The sequence below is a fragment of the Blennius ocellaris genome (assembly GCF_963422515.1).
Source record: "Blennius ocellaris genome assembly, chromosome: 16".
In the NCBI taxonomy this organism is placed as follows: domain Eukaryota; kingdom Metazoa; phylum Chordata; class Actinopteri; order Blenniiformes; family Blenniidae; genus Blennius; species Blennius ocellaris.
In genome coordinates, this window is record NC_137665.1 from 7327588 (window position 1) to 7350429 (window position 22842).

At 46.2% G+C, this 22842-nt stretch overlaps 1 protein-coding gene across 2 annotated transcripts; it reads left to right on the forward strand.

Annotated features, from left to right (window-relative positions):
* axin2 (axin 2 (conductin, axil)) lies at positions 1-15404 on the forward strand. 2 transcript variants are annotated; one of them, XM_080510750.1, is made up of 11 exons: positions 1-120; positions 1370-2297; positions 4271-4402; positions 6379-6481; positions 8402-8542; positions 8852-9384; positions 9487-9663; positions 9800-10015; positions 10121-10255; positions 10993-11151; positions 13851-15404. In XM_080510750.1, the coding sequence occupies exons 2-11, from the start codon at positions 1489-1491 to the stop codon at positions 13975-13977; spliced, it is 2532 nt and encodes an 843-aa protein (XP_080366876.1). In that variant the 5' UTR covers positions 1-120; positions 1370-1488; the 3' UTR covers positions 13978-15404. The 2 variants fall into 2 exon arrangements, with proteins under 2 accessions (XP_080366876.1, XP_080366877.1); XM_080510751.1 differs by having other exon boundaries at positions 10993-11190; positions 13851-13945.
* Positions 15405-22842: the final 7438 nt, after the last annotated feature.

A 22842-nucleotide genomic window follows, 5' to 3' on the forward strand; every position in this document is an offset into this window, starting at 1 on the left:
GGACGCGCCGTGGAGACGAGCCGTGTGGATTATATGCGCTTTTTCTTTTTTTGTGTGTGGATAAAAAAACCAAACAAACCCGGAGTTTTAATTTTAAGGGAGAGAACTCGTGGATCGATGGTAAGTTTATTTTTTTTTTTTTTAGTGTTGTGCCTCCTCAAACTGGCCCCCATTGGAGTTTTCTTTGATGTGCTGTTGACTCGCCTTTGAAGTAATGTGCTGGGGGAAAACGAGTCGCTTTTCTCGCCTTTTTCGTTTTTAAAGCCGAAAAGCGCACAGAACGCGCTTCATTGCCTTTTCACTTTATTTTCGACATTTCTTTCCTTCTTATCATTTTCTATTAGGTGCTATAGTTTCTTTTTTGTGGAAGTCCTCCCCCACAACATCTGAGACTTTGGTGTACTTGAGCCTGGATGTTTGAACAGAGGTTGTTTGCTCTCCTTTTAATGTGGAAAACTGAAGATTAGTGTGGATGTAATTTACTCTACATCTAGACATTTTGAGAACGTATCCTTGTAGATCGATGTTTTTTTTTTTTCTTTCTTTCTTAACACATGTTTCGCACTCTGATACAAAGTGACATCTGCAAGGTGTTACTGATTCATTGTAACGTTGACGCTTTGGGGCGCAGATGCCTAAAGTGCCTTACAGTGAAACACAGTGCTGTTGGAAACATTTCGAGCAGACTGGAGATCCAGGAGGAGCACACCAAACAGCAGCAGCAGCAGCAGCAGCAGCATGCGGGCACTTCACTCCAATAACTATTTTGGTCACGTTTTCCATCTCTCGGAGTTTGTCCCACATCAGTGTCCTACAGGTATTCCAAGCGGAGGCTCAATTTTAGCCCGATTTGGTCGCTTGCGATGAGATGTGTAGACACGACTGGCCAGGAATAGGGAAAAAGTATCCGGGATGGGTAGAAAGACATGTGCTTGGATTGCACAGCACACAGTCGGGGCTCTCGCTCCCCCTGAAATCAGGCGTGATGGATCCGGAAACGTTCCGGCGTCTCCGTGCGTGATGTCCTTGCGTCTTTGATAAGAAAATGACTAATGGGGTGTGTTTAGTTCTCATCCCCGCTTGACTTTGGGTGTGATTTGTACTTTTGGTGTCCCGATCACGACGGTGTCATTCAGGTGAGGCATCAGTGGATTGTTAGGTCGATTTTTGTTAATTTGCGTTAATGGAATATCTGTATATGTAATGCAGCTGCAACGTTTTCTCTATTTTATTTTATTTTTCTTCCTACGAACTAATCTTGTCTGTTTCTGTGAAAGTCAGAGGGGTCTGAAAAGACTCTTGCTGCGCCTCTGCCCCTTTGAAGTTGGGGCGGATCTGGTTTTGATTAGATCAATACTTTGTGTTTCAGAGAGAAGACGGGCAGCGAGAGAGAAGCTCCCCCGCTGACATAAGAGAGTGAGGAGATTACAGTAGAAGCTCAGAGGAGGCGAAACAACACACGGGCTCTCTCCTGCTGCCTACAGAGCCATGAGCCGGGCGCTTATGGACCATCTCGCCAGCAGTTTCCGCGAAGATGCTCCTCGACCCCCGGTGCCTGGGGAGGAGGGCGAGGCGCCCTGCTACCCCGGCAAACTCACAATGATGAAGCCCCTGGAGCCCCTCAAATCCGTCCTGCTCGGCTCCCCGGGCTCATCGGCCAGGAGGAATGAGGATGGTCTGGGGGAGCCAGAGGGGAGTGCATCTCCGGACTCCCCACTGTCCCGGTGGACCAAGTCTTTACATTCTCTCCTCGGGGACCAGGACGGTGCTCTTCTTTTTAGGACATTCCTGGAGCGTGAGAAATGTGTCGATGCTTTAGACTTTTGGTTCGCCTGCAACGGCTTCAGACAAATGGACCTCAAGGATACCAAAACGCAGAGAGTGGCCAAAGCAATCTACAAGCGCTACATCGAAAACAACAGCATCGTCGCTAAACAGTTGAAGCCTGCCACTAAGACATTCATTCGGGATAATATCAAGAGGCAGCACATAGACTCTGCCATGTTCGACCAGGCGCAGACTGAGATCCAAACCAACATGGAGGAGAGTGCGTACCAGATGTTTCTGACCTCTGACATTTACCTTGAGTACGTGAGGACCGGGGGAGAGAACCCGAGTCACGTCAACTCGAACGGACTGGCCGACTTGCAAGTTGTTTGTGGATACCTGCCCACACTTAACGAAGAGGAGGAGTGGAGTTGTGATTTCAAAGCCAAAGCACTGGTTGGACTGTCGGCCAAGGCACAGAGGGCCCCGGTGTCCTTGAGGGCGGTGGAGGTGATGGAGAAGGGATACAGGTATGTTTGTGACACCTTTTTTTTTTTTTTACCTCTTACTGCTCCAATGTAAAAGAAACACTGATTCTTGCCTTTGTATACTCCTCTAACGGTATCCGTTATCCTTCATCTCATGCGCAAAAACTGCAACATGTTTTTCTCACCGCCTATCCAGAGTTTGCCGAAAACTCTCAGTGCCTCTCTCTTTCTCTCTCTCTCTCTCTCTCTCTCTCTCTCGCTCACTGTCTCCAGCAGCAGCCCTCTGCTGGCGCTCGCCTGGATTTCCGGGGCTTTGAAATAGTTCCGCAGAATGAGGGATCGTCTTCCACAGGAAAAGTTCACAGAGCACGGCTGGCTTTGGCCCCAGCCAGCAAATAATAGATGATGACATTGCTATGCTATGCCTCCTCCTGTACCGCACTGTCCTCAAGCATTCAGCAGAGATATAAATCTTCAGTAAATCTATAGATGGCACTTTGAAGTACCGGTACATGTTTTGTAGTTGTTCTCTTTGGAGTCTCATTATGGCCTTTTCTTTCTAATTTCAAAGGAGTGCAGTTCAAGTTTAGCATAAAGCCATTATTTAATCAAATGCCATTAATTGAAAAGTACATAATCCTGCAAAGTATTGGTGCATGGATTGGGGGGAAAAAAAACCAAAACAGTTGTTTTAGTTAGGCTGTCAACTGTGGAATATCATCTGACAGTCCTGTTGCAAACTTACACCAACAGGCTGAGCAAACTGACAGCTCCCCGCTCTGGACAAGAGAGATTGACAGCTTGTGCGTGTTGGCAGGAACAGTGGGAGTTTTCTTTTTATGTGCTACTTCTTGGCCAAACTGGTAGACGAGCCCCTCTTTTCACGTGGACCCCCAGTTCCTTTCCTCTCCCTCCTCCCATTGTCACCCCACAGATTCAAAACATGTGGAAACCATTTCTTCACTTTTCTCTCTTTTCCCCTCTCTTCCTCTCCTCACCTCTTTTCGTCTGACTCGGGTTCTCTTTTAAAAAGAAGAAAACGGATCCTGAATGACAGCAGCTACAGTACAGATTCAATGCCCCACATACCCCCACCCACCCCCATCCGAACCCTCTCATTCTCTTCTTCCCTCTTTTCTTGTTTGCGTCAATTCTCCTCTGATTCCTTCGCTGCTTTTCCCCCGCCTTCTCCACTTTTATCTTTCTTCCTTTTGAAAACTCAGGGATGGGTACTACGAGGCATGCTTTGGGAGCGAAAGTGAGGGGAAAGAGAGCGGAAAGGAAGGACAGAGGCAGAGCGGAGGGTGGCGAGAAGGGGAGGGGGGGGTTGCAACTCATGAAAGAAAGGGAGGGAGGAGAAAGGATAAATGAGGGGGTGAAAGAGAGGCAGGGAGGCAAGAATGCAAGGCCAGCTGTGTTAAATACCTGACTCTTTGCAAGCCCCTATGAAGGTCAGCCTGGAGCTGAGGCCTACAGCTTTCGTCATGCTGGGTCTCTCCCTCCTTGTGAAGACCCCCTTTTCTCCTCTTTTTTCCCCTTTCTTTCCTTCTCTGACACATTCTCATGCTTCCGCTTCATACAATTTTTTTTTCTTTTGTCATTTTGTCACCCCTCCTTTTCTCCCTCTCCTGTACCATGACAAGAATGCATACACAGCAGGAGATATGAGGAAAGAGTGAGCATCCATGAAAGAGGAGGAAAGAGAAATTGTGGGCTATTCAAGCAGGTGAGAGGAGAAAGGGCAGTTTTCCCCAGAGCAGATGAAAGTTGCCAGGCCCCAGATGGGCCTTTCACATTCATTCATTCATTCATTCATTCATTCATTCATTCATCACTGCAGTACAAATTTGTACGCTCACTCACTTAATGGCTGGAGATGCGACCTGTTTGTGTCTATCAGGATTCCGCTCAACTCGCTTCTCAGGCTGTAGAAATAAGATGTCAAAACACCTGTCGGACACTCCCAGAGAGTTGTGCTAATCTTAATTTGATCTCTGTTGTTGTAACCTCCCCAGATCATACAAGAGGGCAGATTCACTCAACCCCTGCCATGTGGGATCTTCTGCCCCTGTCAGCAGCACCAATGACAGCGAGGTCTCCAGCGATGCCTTGACTGACGATGCCATGTCTGTGACTGACAGCAGTGTGTAAGTGAATGATATCCAAATGTGTGTGTTTATGTGAGGATGCAAACTTGTGACCGAGTTGCTGTTGGGAGCCAAAAGGGATCAGTTGACATCTCCCTTCATGGCAGTTGTTGAGAATTTGGGCCAAACTAGAAAAGTGGTTTGATATGCAAATATTGATGGATTGAGGCTTCTTCAACTCGCTATGATCGACTGGATCAATCAGAATGTGGAGTGGGTCAGTGGATAATGGATAAGGAAAGTGGCCAACACTTGAAATGGGTAAAATTGTGACATGTTTCTCTCACTGCATGACTAAATGATCAGTTTTCTTAAATTTCTTGACTGGAACCTGTATGCAGCCAACGACGGCAGTGTTAACATGCTATGTCATGATCCACGCTTATCTGTGTACGTGCTTCGAGCCTCGTTCTTCTAAAGGATTACTCTGCATAATCACGTGTCTCTGAAGTGACAAGGTACCGTGAAGTCATTGCATGGTGCACAGATCAAGGCCACGGGAGCGCTCGGGTCAGCTGGTTTTGGACGGAAGGCAGAAGAAAAAAAACAAGTTTTTCATCTTGTTTGGGAGGCGCCACAGCCCCCGTGGATGATGTCAGGGAAACGGCGAGGTTAACTGTAGCTTATACTTAAAGACTGACACACTGACGTTCAGAGCAAGCAGTGGGTAGAGCAGCACATAAATACGGCATCTATAAAGCCGTTTTTACAATGGGGAGTCCTCTGCTCTAGCATATCTCGAGACAGGCTGGCTTCAAAGAGACCGAGGCTTATACAGTCCAATTCTGCTGTACTTTGCCCCATGTAGTGACAAAGCCCGGGCCACAGGGACACAACCTCCCCACCTCATTTCCAGCCCGCTATGGCCTTGATCACAATATCTGCCTCTCTTTAGGTCAGTTAAAAAGACCCATAAACATTTGAATGTAATTTACAGATAAAGGGTGGCGGGGGGTGGGGGGGGTGAGAAAAGGAAAAAAGCAACGGGGGAGGAGGCAGTTGGGTGGGAAGAGAAAGAGAGTGGTGGAGGGGGGATTTTTGCTTATATCTTATTTATGGATTTGCTTGGACGCTGGGGAATGCAGCTGCGCAGACTTCAAACATTACCTTATCTTACAAACCAGCCTTTTGATGTGCGGAGATCAGAGGCTGGCTGCGGCAGCGCTTGCCAAATGAAGATTGGGAGGGGAGGGCGGGGGGGAGGAACAGGAGGGGGGGGGGGGGGTGCTTATGCGCATGACTGTGGGATTTCAAAGCAAAAGTGGAAAAGTGCTCCTCAGTTAGGCTAGGTCACCAGGAAACTGCTGTTTAGCATGGAAGGAAAGACACTGTTTTACTCTGTCAAGTGCTGCGGTTTGAAGATTGAGCTTTGCTGTTTGTTGTTTGATTTCATTTTTCAGCCAGTCAGCCATTCAGCCCCTCGCATAGATTTAACCAGGTTAGCGGTACCCTTGGGTCCTGTCCTGCAGTAACTCTTTGAAAAAGTATAATGAGAAGCTAATGCTAACAGAGTCCTCAGCTTATGGTAAAAGTCAGTAGGGGAATGCAAATGATGATACTACTTCTGGGCAGTACGGCAGATTTCTTTGAATGTGTTCTAAAAGGAAATGGACAGCAGGGGCACCCGGTGTTGCGCCAGAGCCAGAGCTGCAAATGAACGTTCATTTCTAGGCCAAATAAAGCCTCTCACCATTTCACTCACAACCATGTAACCCAATATGCTCCGACACACATACAGTACCAGAAATGCTGGCATGATGCACCTCTTTTTCTTTTTCTTTTTTTTTTGTTCTCAGACTAAGCCGAAGAGATGAAAAGCAAAATGGATTGCGGGATTAATAAATTAGATTTATTCTTGCCTGAGCCACGTTTGATCTATCCAGTTGGCTAACAAGCTTCTTCCTGAATGGCTGTTTGGTCCTTAATGATGGATCTGATTGGGTAATTGACCTTTGAACTGTCTATGCAACCCCCAGAGATGGCATCCCTCCATACAAACTGGGCTCCAAGAAGCAGCTACACCGAGAGATGCAACGTAACATGAGGTTGAACAGCCAAGTCTCTCTGCCTGCGTTCCCTGTAAGTACACACACACACACACACACACACACACATTACCACACAAGACACATGCTCAGAAGTCTTTCTGAGCCTGGGTCCCACAGTGTAATTTCCATACCACCCTCTGTTCCGGGTCTCTTGGTTCTATGAATAGTTACTGCACAAACTGTATTTGGCATTCTCAATTCAACAACACCAGCAAAGATCTGAAAGGAACGTCAAAGAGCCAGCTTCCCACACACACACACATAAGCAGACATACAAACACTAGCCCCCTCCCTGTACCTTTGGTGTCACCTACACCCCCATTAGGGTTCCTTGAAGTCTGCGGGAGACGGGGAGGTCTCTAAGCTGTTTATCGCCACGGCGCTCGGAACACACCGGGGCTTTTTCTTCCCTGCCGATGCTGTAAATATGGAGAATAGGGAGAGATGAGGAAGATCTCTGCCGCTTTATCCCGAGGGCTCTGAAATCAGCCTGGTTCCTCAACAAAAACACAAAGATACTCAGACACATTCACACGCACATGCACGCACACGCAGTGCTTTGATCCACGGATGAATGGAGCAAACACACGGAGAAGTGACAACTTCCAACAGAGCTGGCCCCCTTTTTTTTTTTTTTTTTTTTTCTCCACATCACCCCCCCCCCCCCCCCCCCCCCCGCCCTTCCCTCCCCCAACACACACACACACACACTAAGCCAGCCCCCTCCTCTAAAAGTGAAGGATCTAAGGGAAGAGTTTGAGCATGTCATGTGAGCTCTCAGCAGGTCAGAGGGGAGTTGGTAGCTTAAGGCTCAAGAGAAGCTAACTTCAGGTTAACAGGAGCAGAGAAATAAGTCAGAACGGGGGCAGCTAGAAGAAGTGGTGACAACAGACGCAGTCTGCTAAAATAAACTTGATGTGACCCTCAAGTTTGTCAGGGTTTGGTTTTTTTTTTTTTTTCTTCTCAAGATTATGCAGAAGCCATTACTTGCATTAGGAAATGAACGGCAGATTGGATCTCGCCACTCCTCTCTCGGTATCTGCCTTTTGCTTTATTCTTGCTTTTATTCTTGTTTTTGTTTCCTGTCTGATTTTTGGCGATGGCTGCCATTCCCATGGTGCACCAGCCCCAGGCACCATCAGACAGCCCCTCTTTTTCTCACTTTTTTCTCCCCTTTATCCCCACTACAAAGGGATATGAGAAATGAAAAAAGAAAGAAAAAAAAAAATCAAGAAAGCCCCAGTGCAAAAATGCAAATAATTTAAGATGTGTGTGTGTGTGCACACCCACACTTTCATACTGTCACTATACAATACCTTAAAGGTGCCCAGTGTGTGACAAGGAAAGGAGGGGTGTATAAATTACCTCAACCTTTCTGATCTCCTATCCTTTTTTTTTTTGGCACCTTTATCTTTTTCCTTCAGTCCTTCCTTCTCTTCATTTTCTCCTGTGAGCACACATCTCTGCATCTCAACTTCTCCCATTTTTTTTTTTTTTTTTTTTATCACTCATCCTTCCTCCCTGGAGTTCTCTTCCACCCCCTGTTGATGTGTGGCTTTTATTCCTAGATGTAAAGCCACTGCTTCCCATCAATCTATCCCTCCATCCCTCCCTCCACCACTCCATTCTCCCCCCACTGAGTGTTTGATATTTGACGAGGAAGCCTTTGAAGTGAGCTGACTTTAAAGAGGCCTGCTGATGGTGACAGTGGGAACCAGCCGAGGCCGAGCCCAGCATGACCATACACCAGTCCTGCCACCTCTTTAAAACATCCCTGCAGCCCGAGGTGCCAGGAGAGTGTCCTAATCAGTGCTGCCAATGGTAGAAAACGGTGTAAACGTAGGCTGATGGAGGTGTGGGGGGGGTGCTGATCTCTACAATAGTTGGAAAGCACGGAGTCTTGGTTGTAGTAGTGACAAAAACCTCTAATGTCTGACCTTTTTCCCCAAAGCGCACTCGTCCGCCTCCTAAAGAGATGGTCCCAATGGAGCCGGCAGAGTTTGCGGCACAGCTTATATCCCGGCTGGAGAGCCTGAAGAGGGACCAGGACACCATCAGTTCTCTGGAGGAGAGGTTGCAGCAAATCCAGGAGGTTTGTTGATTTGATTTATTTATTTTGTCTTCTTCAAAGTGCATTGTAAGTTGGTGGTTGTCTTGGTCCATGTCCTATTGATATCGGATGGCTGAATTTAACTATGGCATATGTGTAAAAGCTTATTGATTCTAATACACTTTGGGATGGTTTGGTTAGCAAGATCCTCATTTGATGGATCCTTTGCTGCTTTTCTCAAATGTGTTCGAAGGAGCTTTGGGATTGAAATGGGACTAGTTGAACTGCATCACCTTGAAATTGACTCGTCAGTTAACTGTTGTGCCTCCCTTTTTTTTTTTTTTTCCTCAGGAGGAGGAAAGAGATGACACAGAAATCCTGGGAAGTGCTTCCCAGCTTTCCCCACACCCCTTGACTCTCCTCTCCGGCTCCTCTGACGAGGACCCCCAGGCCATCCTGGATGAACACCTTTCCCGGGTCCTCAAGACCCCTGGCTGTCAGTCCCCTGCTGTGATCCGGCATTCCCCTCGCTCCAGCTCTCCGGAACATCGGCCCTACACGAACGCAAGCTTCGGAATCAAGGCCCTGTTGAGGACCGGACCCCCCACCGCCGCCGTGTCCAGTTCTGACCAGGCGGCGTTCACTCTGGCCCTGGGCCCCAACAGGACCCTCGTGAGCAGGCAGAGCACAAAACACATACACCACCACTATATCCACCATCATGCCAGTCCCAAATCTAAGGAGCAGATTGAACGGGAGGCGGCCCTCCGGGTGCACGGCGTGTGCTCCAGCAGTGGCGAGTGTCCGCCCTGCCAGCCTTACCAGCGCAGCCGCAGCCTGGGCAGAGAGATGTGTGGTGCCATCTCCACAGACAGCAGCATGGGGTCAGTCTCTAACACCAGTCCAAACTAAACTCTTTATCTCCCCATTTGTCTTGATAGTTTATTAAAAAAAAAAAAAAAATTCTCTCTTTCTTCTCCTCACAGACGTTCCAACTCATTATCGAGGCGCCTCTGTCGTTCAGGAGCTGAAGATGGGGTCTCAGATAAATGCAGGGAGGACTGCGGACCCTTCCAGCTGCCCAGCGACACCACGGATCCCACCCAGAATGTGCTGCAGTGGATCCTGGAGAGCAAACGACAGGGCAGGCACAAGTCTCACAGGTCAGCAGGCACGACTTTCTGAAGCCGTCTGGTGTTTAAGGAGTTTGAAGAAAGAATTTAGTCCAAAAATTTTATGTAATTATTTGTGATTTCCACAAAAAAAAAAAAAAAAGTTAAATAAAATTGTTGTCTCCAGTACCCAGACCACCAAAAAGTCTTTCGGAGGCACCTCGACACAGACGCACACATGGGGTGGTGGCGGAAGCTGCGGGCACCTACGGAGCCATCAGCCAGCTCAGCCGTTTATCCAAGACCCTGCGATGCCTCCCCTGCCCCCTCCCAACACCTTGGCCCAGCTGGAGGAGGCCTGCCGCAGACTTGAGGAGGTTTCCACCAAGACCATCAAACAAAGGTAAACATTGAGTTGGATATGAACCGTAGCCATTTCCATTCTCATGCTTGAGCAAAGAAATAGAAGTGTACGATCGTAATTATGTGAATCCTCTCTTATTCACAGGCATTCATTGAACGGCCTTCAGCGGGAGAAGACCCAGCTAGTGCCTGTCCAGGGTGAGGGGTCCGTCCCTCTTTCTCTTGTCACTCCCTGTCCTGCTGGCCTCCTCACCACCAGCCCCGGCCTCCAATCAGAAGAGTACGATGCCTCTAGCGTCCCGACCTCCCTCTCCTCTCCTCTCTGCTCCTCTTCCTCCTCCTGTCAGCTATAGCCTCCAACTTCCAGTGTACTTCGACCCTTTTTAACTCTTCCTACCTGTCGCCTGCACATGCATAGACATAGACAAGAGCAGCTGTGTGAACAGGCTACACATCAAATGTATGCTGCACCCACACATAAACTCACTGGAAAGAGAAGGTGGCCCTTTTTTTTTTTTTTGCAAGGCTTATTTTGAGCTCCTTGCGCACACAGGCCTGGCACTGCCTTTTGTGTTTGCATGAATCGTGTGTGTGTGTGTGTGTGTGTTGGGAATGTGTAGTCACCGCACCACCTGACTGAGACATCCCTTTCATATATATGTATCATTTTTATTGGCTGTCCTTCAGTGAGCTGGCAGTCGGCTGGGGCGAGGAGAGCTTAGCAAAGAGAGCTCCTCTGAAGTGGGCCTACAAAGCCTTGGACATAGCTGAAGGGGAATTGATAACACCGCGGCCCTTCTCCATGCACACATAAGCACACATTTACTGATGGTGCTGGGTCGCTCACAGGGTGCTGCTACTGTATTTCGAGTATAGGTACTGTACTCAAACCAGTAGTTTAGCAGTTCGCATCCTTGTAGAAGCTTTGGCCCGGTTTCTTTCCTTTCTGTTGTTGAGCGTTGCAAGAACGTCCACTTTCCCCTCTCACACAATGTCTCCCCGTCTGTGTCTCCACAGGTCTAAGAAAGTTTTAACAAGTCATGCCGTGTGCAGTGGGGAGACTGTGGTGACTTACTTCTTCTGCGGTGAGGAGATTCCCTACCGGAGGATGATGAAGAGCCACAGTCTCACCTTGGGCCACTTCAAGGAGCAACTCCGCAAGAAAGGCAACTACAGGTGTGTGGAGCAATGAAAAGTTTACAGATTTAACCACAGGTGTGTACATTTACTGTCAGGGAGGAATTTGTAGTTATAGAAGGATCAATGAGACCTAATCTGATGTTCATAAATCAATACAATATTCACAAATCCTGTTTCTGACGCTTGGTCACCAACCGCAGTGTTGCTATATGATAAGTTAATGAGGAAGACGGGTGCAAATCGGACCACTGGATGAAGAGTGTTTGAGTGAAGGGAACAAACGAGCGTTTGATAAACTGGCCTTGTGAGGAAAGGAAAAAAGTAGATGACTGGATTGCTAAAGGCTTTATGGTTTAAATGTGTTCTGTAACTGTGACCATACAGACCTGAAGTATTGTGTGTGTTCATGTGGAGCATGTTGTGTGTGTGTGTGCGCGCGTGCGTGAGTGTGTGTGTGTGTGTGTTTTCAGGGTGCACTGAAAAGGAAAGGACAAGAGGGAGGGTGGGTGGGTGGGTGGTGGAAGAGTTTGAACTGCAGCGATTTGGGTCCCATCTGGTATTGATTTCCATGCTAAGGCACACTTAATACACATGGCTTTGAAGCCCCAGCCCCTTTCATTTCAACCAACAAAGACTCACACAAATGGCCAGCGTGCAAATTCTTCACTGATGCTATCAGGGCCTCTTTTTCTCTCTTTTTTTTCTTTTTTCTCCTTCCTCTACTCCTCTACTGTGTGTGTGTGTGTGTGTGTGTGCGAATGCGCACGCACGTACATGTAAGGGTGCACATGAATGTGCACAATGTTTACACATGTTGTAATCATTTTATGGATATTTTTGAAAGGCAGATTGTTAAATGCCAGATCCGCCCGTTGCCCTGCTACAGGCCCCAGACTGAGGCTGCGTGCTTCGATGTGTGTTTGCGGAGCGAAATGTTTCTTTGATTGCTTCTTTTCCAGCGAGCATTAAAGGAAAGGAATCAGACCTTTCTCGTTTAGACTGCCACGTTCTCCAGGATAAGCACAACTTTGAGTATTGTGTTAATAATTACAGGTAACGGGGGGGGGGGGGGGTGTAGCAGAAGAACTTAGAGAAACTTCTCTCTGTCCAGATGTGAACTAAAAAAAAAAAAAATCTGCCGAGGTTTCTTCACATCTGACCATTTCCATACTTATCACCCTCTTCCTCATGTTCTTCTCCTCTTCATCCTCCTCCTCCTCCTCTCTGGCTCATTGTCCCAGTTCCTGTGTCATACCATCCACATTTTTTGGAGAGAGCGAGTTGTACGGTGCTTTAATAGCAGCCAGAGAATGTGTGGAGTTGGGTCATTTCAACATGGCAGCGGTTCAACAAAGAACAGTACTGCTCGGCCCTGCCAGACGATATTGGTGCCAGATGTCAGTGCAAACGGAGAGAGAGAGAGAGAGAGAGAGAGAGAGAGAGAGAGGGAGAAGGGGAGAAAGGGTGGAGTGGGGGGATTTAGCCACATAAAACATGTTCCAGTGGAAATTCAGGCTCTGTCTGTCTGTCTCTCTCTTGGCAAAAAAAAAAAAAGTTCATGGCTCTTTGAAGATTTTTTTTTTTTTTTTTTTAATGGTAGGAAAGCTTGACTTTTTCTTTTTTCTTTCCTCTTCAGATTGAAAATTAGGAAACAGTCATCAGGCGTGTCTTGTGCTCGTTCATTTTGTCTTATTTACTCATGTTATTTTCCTCACAGAGGCGGCCTCACGTTTTCCTCTTTAGTTGAAGTCTTCCTGTGTTTTAAATGTTGCTTTTTATTAGTGACCACCCTCACTTAGGATGTTTTTAAAGCCTGTAGCTCTTATTTTATAAGCGCTACATGTTGTCAGACGCTCGTCTTCCAGAAAATTAAAAAAAAAAAAAAAAAAAAAGCACAAACATACCTACGTTCCAGTCACCCCACACACGGAGCAAATCGTGGCATTTTTCCATTACATAGTTAATGAGTGGATTGTGAGACCCTGCTAACCAGCCCACCCCTGCTGGTTTCCCTTCCTCTAAAATGAGGATGGTGGTGAGGAGGAGGAGGAGGAGGAGGAGGGGGGGGTTGCATCATTATGGCTGAGTGAAGTCATGGCTGATGACAAGCCCCTCCTTACATTTTTCTTTTCTTCCTCAAAACACACACCAGGAGAAAAAGTTGTCCATCAGCTGCCCGTCCTATAGCTCCCAGCAAGAGCTCACGCTATCAACGGGGGCAAGGAAGGACACGGTGTACGGCTCACTCCTTCTCCTCCTCCTTCCTTTCTTCTTTTCTTTGTCCCTGTAATAATGAAGCCAGGATGAGGAGTGAGCGAATGAAAGCCTGTGCATGTGTGTCTTCCAGTGGGTGTGTGTGTGTGGAGAGAGAGGGTGGGGGGGGGGGGGGGGGGGGGTAAATGACACAGGCAGACTCGCAGGCACCCGAAATTTTAGCCTTTGTCAAAGGACCCCTTCATTTGCACACGGGTCTAATTGGCCCCTGTTAGCCAGGGCAAAACTCACAACAACACAACAGGGGAAAAAGGAAAGGGAGACGTCAAAGAGGGAACAAGTAGAGGTGGGGGGGGGAGACACCCTTTGTTTTAAGGGCAGCAGGTTCTGCCTCACCTCAGGCTGGAGGCTCAGCGCGGCGAGCCGATCGAGTAGAGAGCGGGTGGTTGTGGATGGAAGGAGTGAGCCACTGTCGCCTTTCTGTGTCCCAGGGTTAACAAATTGTCGTCTCTCTGCTGCAGGTACTACTTCAAGAAGGCCAGTGACGAGTTTGAGTGCGGCGCAGTGTTCGAGGAGGTGTCGGACGACGGCTTCTTACTTCCCACCTACGAGGGCAAGATCCTGGGCAAGGTGGAGAGGATGGAGTGAGTCGGCGTTGCAGATCATCCTCCTTCCCGATGCCTCGCCACTCCTGCGGATGTCTTTCCTGCGATCATACTGGTTTTGTTGAAGACGCGCCGAGGGACTGGATTATAAAGACGGAGAGGAAATGGAAAGCGGGGCGAGACATCGGTATTACTGGACTATTAAGTGAAGAAGTTTTGGACTGTGTTGCTGGACTGAAACATTTCCAGACGAGAAATCTCTTAAGACTCTTGGTGAAACACCACTCGTCAGTGAAGCGGGCCAGTGGCTTCAATCTGAGACTTGAGAGCCTGCCTGTGCTGCTAGCACGTCAATAATATGTATATGCAGATATACATGTACATTGCATTGTATTGTGATGCCTGTATTGCTGTGTAAAGATTTTTCTTGCTATTTATTGGAAGCATCCCTCTCCCCAAATCGTATTATTCCTCCATGGACAAGCTGCTTGGAGAAACTCCTCCCATGTCCCACCTTGGTGATTTCTCCCTACTGAGGGTCGGTTCTCAAGCGAAGGAACTCGTTTTCATTCCTGTTCAGCCCCTCATGTAGAACTGTAAACTTCAGAAATACCTCTTCAAAAACCTCCGCTCCTACTCCAGGAGATTTAGTGGGACATCTCTGATCTCTCGGCCGGAGAGCTTACTGCTGAAGCCGTTGAGAGTGGCTCTCTGTCACTTAAAAGTTCGATAACATATTTACTACTACTGCAGTGCTATTTGTGGACGTGTCCCCATCTGCTCTGAAGAGCCTCTCGGTCTGCTTCGAGGATCGAACGAAAAAAATGCTATTAATGTTTAATTCCCGACTCTGGGACTCTGCCCAGCTAGCCTTGATCTGTCACGTCTTAGTGCCTTTTGTTTCCGTGGCGCACGCATCGCACAAATAGCCTACATATTTACGAAAGAGGAAACTGCCCTGAACAGGTCCTTGAGTCCCCAAAATGTGTTTACACCAATGTTCATATTTACCAACTAAAAGCTCTATAGTGTGCTCCCCAATGTGTTTACCTGTGGGTGTATGTGTACGTACGTGTGTGTGTGTGTGGGTGTGTGCACGAGAGATAGAGTTGTTTTACTGTGTGTGTATTTGAAGCCTGCACTATAAGCTGCAGATCACGATGATGATGATGATGATGGTGGTGACACACTATGTTCATAGTGTTTGAATTGAGTTCAGTAACTGTGCCTACATGGGTTCTAGCCATGTTTTACCCAGTTTTCAGGGTCTTATTAATCCCTTGGTTTTTACAAGGGGCCTTATGTTTAAAAGATATTTTTATGCCTTTTACTATCTTGTTTCATCATGTTTATGTTTTATGATATTTTTCATGGCTTCCTCGGCTCCACTTGTAAACTGTAAATTATGCGTTCTATAGAGCTCAGTCGAAAAGATGCCTCGGTACTTTAATTATTGTAATTATGAAGAGATGTAGCCTTTATTAAAATGTTCTATTTTTCAAATTAGCAAAATGCTTCCTATGGTTTTTTTATGTGTCTTGTGATGGGGGGGGATTCGGTGGATTTTCCATCTCTAATTGGTGCGTGTGTGTGTGTGTGTGTGTGTGTGTGTGTGTGTGTGTGTGTGTGTGTGTGTGTGTGTGTGTGTGTGAAGAGCTCCAGCACACACTTCCTGCTGTGCAGAGTGCAAATCGTTGGATCCAGTGAGGAATTTCTTCCAGATTTGCATCCATTATCAGCTCTTAATGTACTCCCTGTTGGAAATTAAAACATGCAGCATTAATTTGGCCACTAGAGCCTCCGTGCGTTTTGGACTCGGAAGGAGTACTAAGTGTGTGTTAATGAGACATTTGGCAAATATATGTCACAAGTACGTTTCACAGAGCTATTTACATGGTAAAGTGTTTGGCCTCCTGTGGCATTTTATGAAGTGTGCGAGTGTAATGTGGTCTTTAGCTCGCGGCCAAGTGGGCTAAATAGATAAGTCACAGGGTTGCTCAAAAGAGTATGTGTAAGTTACTAGTACAGTCTGTTCATTTTCATTCATTTCCTACACTGTTCCGTTTACAGAGTTGGCGATAAATAGACTGCAAAACTACAGTGATGATTTGGTGTGAACTGATGATGGGCTGTATAGAAGCTGCACAAATCCAGCTACCGATGTAAAATCAACAAAACGAACTGCACTTCACCTCCAGTCCACACGGAGTGATGGAGATGCCGCCGGTTCAAACCTCTGTATTTAATCATGCTTTATTGCATCACAAACGGGTTCATAGCGAAAACACTGGAAAGGGCACCAGCTCCTGTAGCAAGAAGGGTGAAAGGGGTGGAGATCCATTAGCGCCATATGAAAGAAATGGCAGCAAACGATAAAAGCAGGAAGTTCCTCAGTGGACATCCTGAAAGTTTTTAGGAAGTTTACATTAAAAGATGCAAACAAACCAACACCCTCCGATGTCCTGGCTCCATCTATGGCTGCGACCCTGAACTAACTGCTCACTACTAGAAATGTAAATATAGGATTAAGAAGTTTCCTTTAAAAAAAAAAAAAAGGTCTATAATTTTCTCCCTAACAGCAGGGCACTGCAGATTTTTTGTTTTTAGACATATTTCAAACAGCATGTCTCCTTTTATTGATATTCCCAAACTGATAGTTTGAACAAGGGAGACTGGTATAACTCAGGGGAATTCCATGTATTAGAAAAGATAAATGCAACCGTGTTATTGTTGGTGTGTGAATGTGTTTGAATGGGTGAACGTGACTAACAATATAAAGCGCTTTGGGTCTGCTCAAACACTTGGAAAAACTCGAGATAAATGAAGTATCTTTTACCAAATCATAATTCCCTTAAAGTTTCTATAGTTTTTGTTTACATACAAAACGGAAACACAATAACACTGTTAACCTTTCATTTCAGCGAAAATGCAATTAAATTGATTCTGCAGAGCTTTGGTAAAACTCGTCCTTTGCATCATGTTAGATAAGACCTCCAGTCATGTCAGACAATGCAAAGAAAAGCATCTCTGATCACAGCGTCCGCCCCCGTAACCTCACATTTAAATAGCTAATGGCTTGCAGCGCCACACACAAGCGCACTGATATCTGTGCACTTTTTCTGCACACCCTGTTCTTCTGTCTGCGTCTGTGCTTTGAAGTTTCATTGGTTAAGAGTGTTGCTTATGCCGCCTTTCATATTGAAAGGGCATCATGATATTGTTAAAATACCATTTTCAGCCCTTTCATCAGCAAAGGTCAGTGCATACACTTGAAGGCCATCCTTTGGATTCTTCAGAACTAAGAGGCTCTCGCTGAGCGCCGCTCTACTGTCACAAAACCTTGTGAACCCATCTTTGTATGGCGAGCTATTTTGGATGGGGTCATCTTTTTGAAGAAAGCAGTGGGTTAGGTAAAGTCTGGACTGCCATTCATACTTGTGGGGCTTTTTGAAAGTAGCGACTAGTCAGATTTGGGGACATTTGAGGTTTTGTTGAAGCGTTTGGACCATCAGGTGAATATTTAGTCTGCTGAAAAGTCTTTTGGGAGCAGTAAATGCCTCGTTTTTTGACACATTTGTCCATGATTTGGTGCCTTCAGCTCGGGATTGGGATCTCACCGATAAAGATTTGATGGTAAACTGATGTATATAGTTTATTTATAAAGCACTTTAAACAAACAGCAGTGACAAAGCGTTTCAGAGTACAAACAGTTGTCACAGTTGATTGCTCACCCTGACGTTTGGAGAAAAGGATTTTGGTCACCATTGTTCTTCCTAGATTGTTACACTTGTGTCCGATGTCAATGTGGTCACTCTGCATCTCAGACCACCTCTGGTGCTGGCTGAAGCAACTTCAGTGTGTGCATACTTTTTGTGTGGTTGAGGACTCTCCTATTGTGACTTGATTACCCAAAACGAGGTATCATAGCTGAAGATGCTGCATGCCCTGCAATAGAGTTGCCTCACCACATGTCATGTTCATCAATAATACATCCAAAGCACTTTACTGCAAAACAAGAAAAGGTGAAAGGTGAGCAATACCCAGATGTTACACTAATGTTCATGTTTGTTCATGCACTTTAGCTGCAGCAACCTGGATATATACAAATACTGGTAATTCATTTGAATCCACGTCCAATATCTTTACACCCACTCTTGTCTTCAACAGGTACTTTTATAGGACACCAGCAGGAATCTGGGTGTACGACCCCCCCCCCCCCCCCCCCATGCAGGAAACAAGCTGTGTGATATAAAGAAATGACAAGACTTGACGCCGAGCCTCCACCTCAGCCCTCACGCATCTGCATTTCTGCCACCTATTGTTTAATCCCCAGATGATACCAGCAGACTGCTACCTGTCCCACCCCTCTGAAGTGATCAAACGCCCTGACTGCTAACTGGGGCACATGTGAACCTAAACAGGAAGAGGGAGCAGGATTGCACAGATGTGCGCTGATTGGTGAGGGAAGGCTTTGACATCCCCATGAAGCGTTCGCTATACAAGCCACATTAAGAAAAAAGAAGAAGAAGATCTAAACAGGACCCCCCCCCCCCCCTCTAAGAAAATCCATTAGAAAGCATTGGAGATTATCTTTCTTTATCCATCTGAAACAGGGACTATATGACGTATTTTACCAGGAAAAGACATAGCAGTATGGATTAAAGCACAGTGTAGGTTAATCTGCAGTGTAGAACATCAAACCACTGCTGAATGTGAAGGTCCTGGGAAAATATTTTCTCCCTGCCGGTCACCACAAACCTCAACCCCATTTAAACTCACTTCAGTTGTTCCACAGCAGACGGATATATGCGAGTGAGACCCCCCAATTTTGGGTCCTGAACCCCTTCATTTGGAATCTGGATCAGTCGTACACGTTGTTCCAGGCAAGCATCAACTCAGACAGCCGTGGGTCTGTGGTCAACCAGGGGGCCTCATCTGGATACTGGTCAGGCGCCACTGCAGAAGCTGATTCCTGGACCATGTGACCAATCACGTGACTTTATGCTGCTTGGTAATAGCCAATAAAATGCTCCAGAGCTCTCAGTTTCACTCACTGAATGATGACAGATGCCTGGTCATAAAGAAACCATCCATCATAAAGAAATAAAAGGGGGTTATTATCGGTGCTTATAAAGCAATAGACATCATTTAAATATGTATTATGACGGAGTGTGTTCACAAACACCATCCTTGATATGTGCCTTTGTTTTTAAGCTTGAAACCATACATTTTATTACTTCTGATTTAAGAAGACAGGTGTCTGATGATTAAATGATCGAAAAGTGCGATCAAAACTTTCAAAGCTGATACGAATCTTCTCCTTTGGGACGAACAGCAAAAAAATGAGTTATATTTCCCTCCTTAATCACATAGCAAGAATCTGAAGAGATTATATGTCTCACAAATGCTTTGGGAAATGGTGAAGACAGAAGCTTGACATTGAGGACAAGAAACCTAATCTGCCGCCACGATAGTGCAGCAGTGTGGTGCTAAAAGGCCACCGAGGACACAAGGTGGTATACTCGCCGGCTGCGCCACGCCACGCCGCGCCGGGGAGTTTTGTGTGCATCCTCCACACAACTGTTGGGAAGGCTGCTTTTGTAAAGAGACGGAGCGTCATTGTCCTCCTTTGGTGTTTACATTTGTCTTAGATTTCAGCTTAAAGTGCAGCACAGCCACACCGAGCCACAGGATGGGCATTGTTCTGGGCCCGTGCAGGAATGGTAGCCTGCAGTCACCTTCTCTCTGACTGTCGCCATTGTCCCACCACCAACCCCCTCGGCCCTTTTTTGTTTTTGCTCCCCGCCTTAGACAGCTCAGATTGTTGCCTGATGTTGCTTCCTCTCGTCCCATTGTTTCCCCGTCTCCTCTGTTGCACGACTTTTCTCCTCCTTGTCAGACACTGCGTGCGTGCGTGCGTGCGTGCGTGCGTGCGTGCGTGTGTGCATGTGTGCGTGCGTGCGTGTGAGTGGTTGGAGGGAATGGGAGCATTGGGTTGAAGATTGTAGGGGGGGGGAGACAGGGTACACAGAGTGCATGTGAAGTTTTATGGTTAACCACATGTGTTTTTGGATCTTTGAGCTTCCACGTTTTTTCCCAGGGTGAGGGGTTGAGGGGAGTATATAGCATGAGGATGGGGCGGAGTGAGGGAAGTGAGGGAATGAGAGGAAAAGAACTGAAGAACCCGGCCTGGGACATGTGGTTCTTGTTTGAGGCGCTGCATGCGGAGATGGTGCGTCTGGCTTCTCTTTGCCCCAACCTGCATGTGCAATCTAAACATCCCACTGATCATTAAACAATATGGATGCCTCTCATGGCCCCTGCACGTGAACCAGAAACAGATAAACACAGCAGGAACACAACAAATTAGCAACACACCCTCTACAAGGAAGTTTTTGCCTGCAGCGAAATGCAGACAAAATTTAAGTGCACACAATCTCAATTGACAAATCTATAATTTCTTTCTTTGTAGTATTTTACATTTCTGTTATCTTGGATCCAATGTCTTGTTGGTTGCATCTGTGTGGGAGCATATTTGCATGATGCCTCTGGGCCCCATGAATCCACTAAAGCATAAAGCGTAGTTAGACCAAGTGAACACCAAACCACAGCAAGCCTTCAGTGTGGTAGATAGAAGTAACACCCACTCAGCCCAAAGTCCTTTGGGTAATGAGCTGTTTTACATAAGCACACCCATCCTAAGACACAGAAAGAAAGGCAAAACAGCGGTTAAAGCTCACATCATGTGACGAAAATCACTTTTTATCACAGACAAATAAGTAATTGCACATGAGAAATTATTTCCCTTTCTCTTATTTTATATCTCGTTTTGATGTCCATCTTGCAAATCACATAAGTGTATTTTAGATTGGAATTGTGAATAATCCTTTTTTTTAATTCAAGATGCTCTTCAGTTATTTCATTTTTCTTGACAGGGAGGCGGCACCACCATCGCTCTCTCAAGCAGCATCTTCCGCAGGTCTTACATACCTGTTGCTCCTTCAACGCAACCAAACCATCAGCAGAATTAATACACTTCACTTTGAGGTGTTACAAATTCAACCACAAGAGCTACCGTACTCTTCACCATCTTATACACTCATCACTGCCCCAAAATAATGGAAATCCAGGGAGTTTACAATGATTAACACAATGTATGCTACCTCTAATCTCTGCCATACTTGGTACGATCCATCCAATTGACCATAAAAGGATTGAAGACCTCTTTCTTCCTGTTTGGTGGTCAGCCATGGAACCTGCTGATGAGCTTGGGAGTAGGAAATGAACAAACCAAGAACAAGGTTATGTAAGTGTCTTTTGATCTTTGTGCCCAAGATGCCAGTGTTTCAATAGGTGGGTGTGAAAATGAAGAAAATAATGAAAAAAATCTAACGTGAAGAGATTATTTGAATGACAACTGCCCAAAAATTAACATAATGAAACATTTTCTAGACACACACACACACACACACACACACACACACACACACACACACACACACACACACACACACACACACACACACACACACACACACACACACACACACACACACACACACACACACACATATATATATATAAGATAATTTAAAACAATACAGCACAGACCAAAGCCTGTTCGTCAGGCTGTAACAAAAAAAAAAAAAAAACCTCCATCCATCTACTCATCCCTCTGCTTTATCAAGCCTCTCATAGGTCATCAGTAACTGGCATCAATCTTAGCCAGCACAAACAGTAGCATTCACTCTTGATAAGAGACCAGTCCCATTCACACGGGAACTGGACATTTAATCCCATTGATTTACCCAAGAATTATGTCTTTGACTTGTAGTTTGAAGCTAAAGTACTTGTGGAATCTGGAGAAGCATATACAGGTGCAGGAAGAACATATTAAACTCAACACAGAACTTCTTGGTCTTAAGTAGCATTAGAAGAAATGTACCACCGTTGCATCTAAATTGCTCTTGTTCTACAGTGTGTGATAATTATTCTCAAACTCCCAAGACCATTACTGAGTCATTCCTAAACTGTGGACCTATAAAAAATAAAGCTCTTCCCATCACGGCAGCAGGTCATTGTTATGTTTTCAGGTATTTTGTTCCACTCTGCTGCATTCTTGTCTCACTATGTCAGCTTTGAACTCGCTCACTTCACTCAGATCACATTTTGAGGGCGTCTTAGTGGCTTCTACTGACATTAGATTAACTCTCGTTAGGCGAGAATCTTTGTTGTTGGGCTTTTCTGTCCACTAACTTTGAGAAAGATGATGTTTGTGTAGAGCCCATTCTCACACACTGGAAGGCACACAAGCTGAGTTTGTAATCCTTGAAGGTGGACGACATGGACATAAAGCATTGCTTGATTACCGTATGACTGTACACAATCAGCACTAATTATGCTTTCATCGTGCTCTGCAGACCCCCCCCCCCCCCCCACCCGGAATGATGTCATCTGTTCATCCTTAACGTGGTCCAAAACAGGAAGGAATGAGACTGAATCAGGGAAAAGAGGTATGTGGTGTGAGGTGATCTGTGAGCTGGGGTCTTCGCTCCTGCTGGTCCTGCCTGGGAAAGGATCGGACCCGACTTCACATCCCACTCACAGCCCAACATCAGCATACGTGTGAGCACACATGTGAGTCCATTTGCTTGCAAGGGAGCGCAGGGGCTCGTGCGTGACTGGGAGAAGCTCACAAAAAGAGGAGAACCGTTTCAAAGCAGAGAATTAGAAAGGATAGCCTGGGAACGTGTGAGAGGGCTGGGGGAAAATCAAGGAGAGTGTTTGAATCCCCCCAAAAAAAGAAGAAAAATGTGATGAAAGAAGTTGTGAAGAGTGTGACTATGGATGAGGGCTCCACAGGTGCAGGAGGAGAAGCGAAAAAATGGGTAATCGATTAATTTCAGAT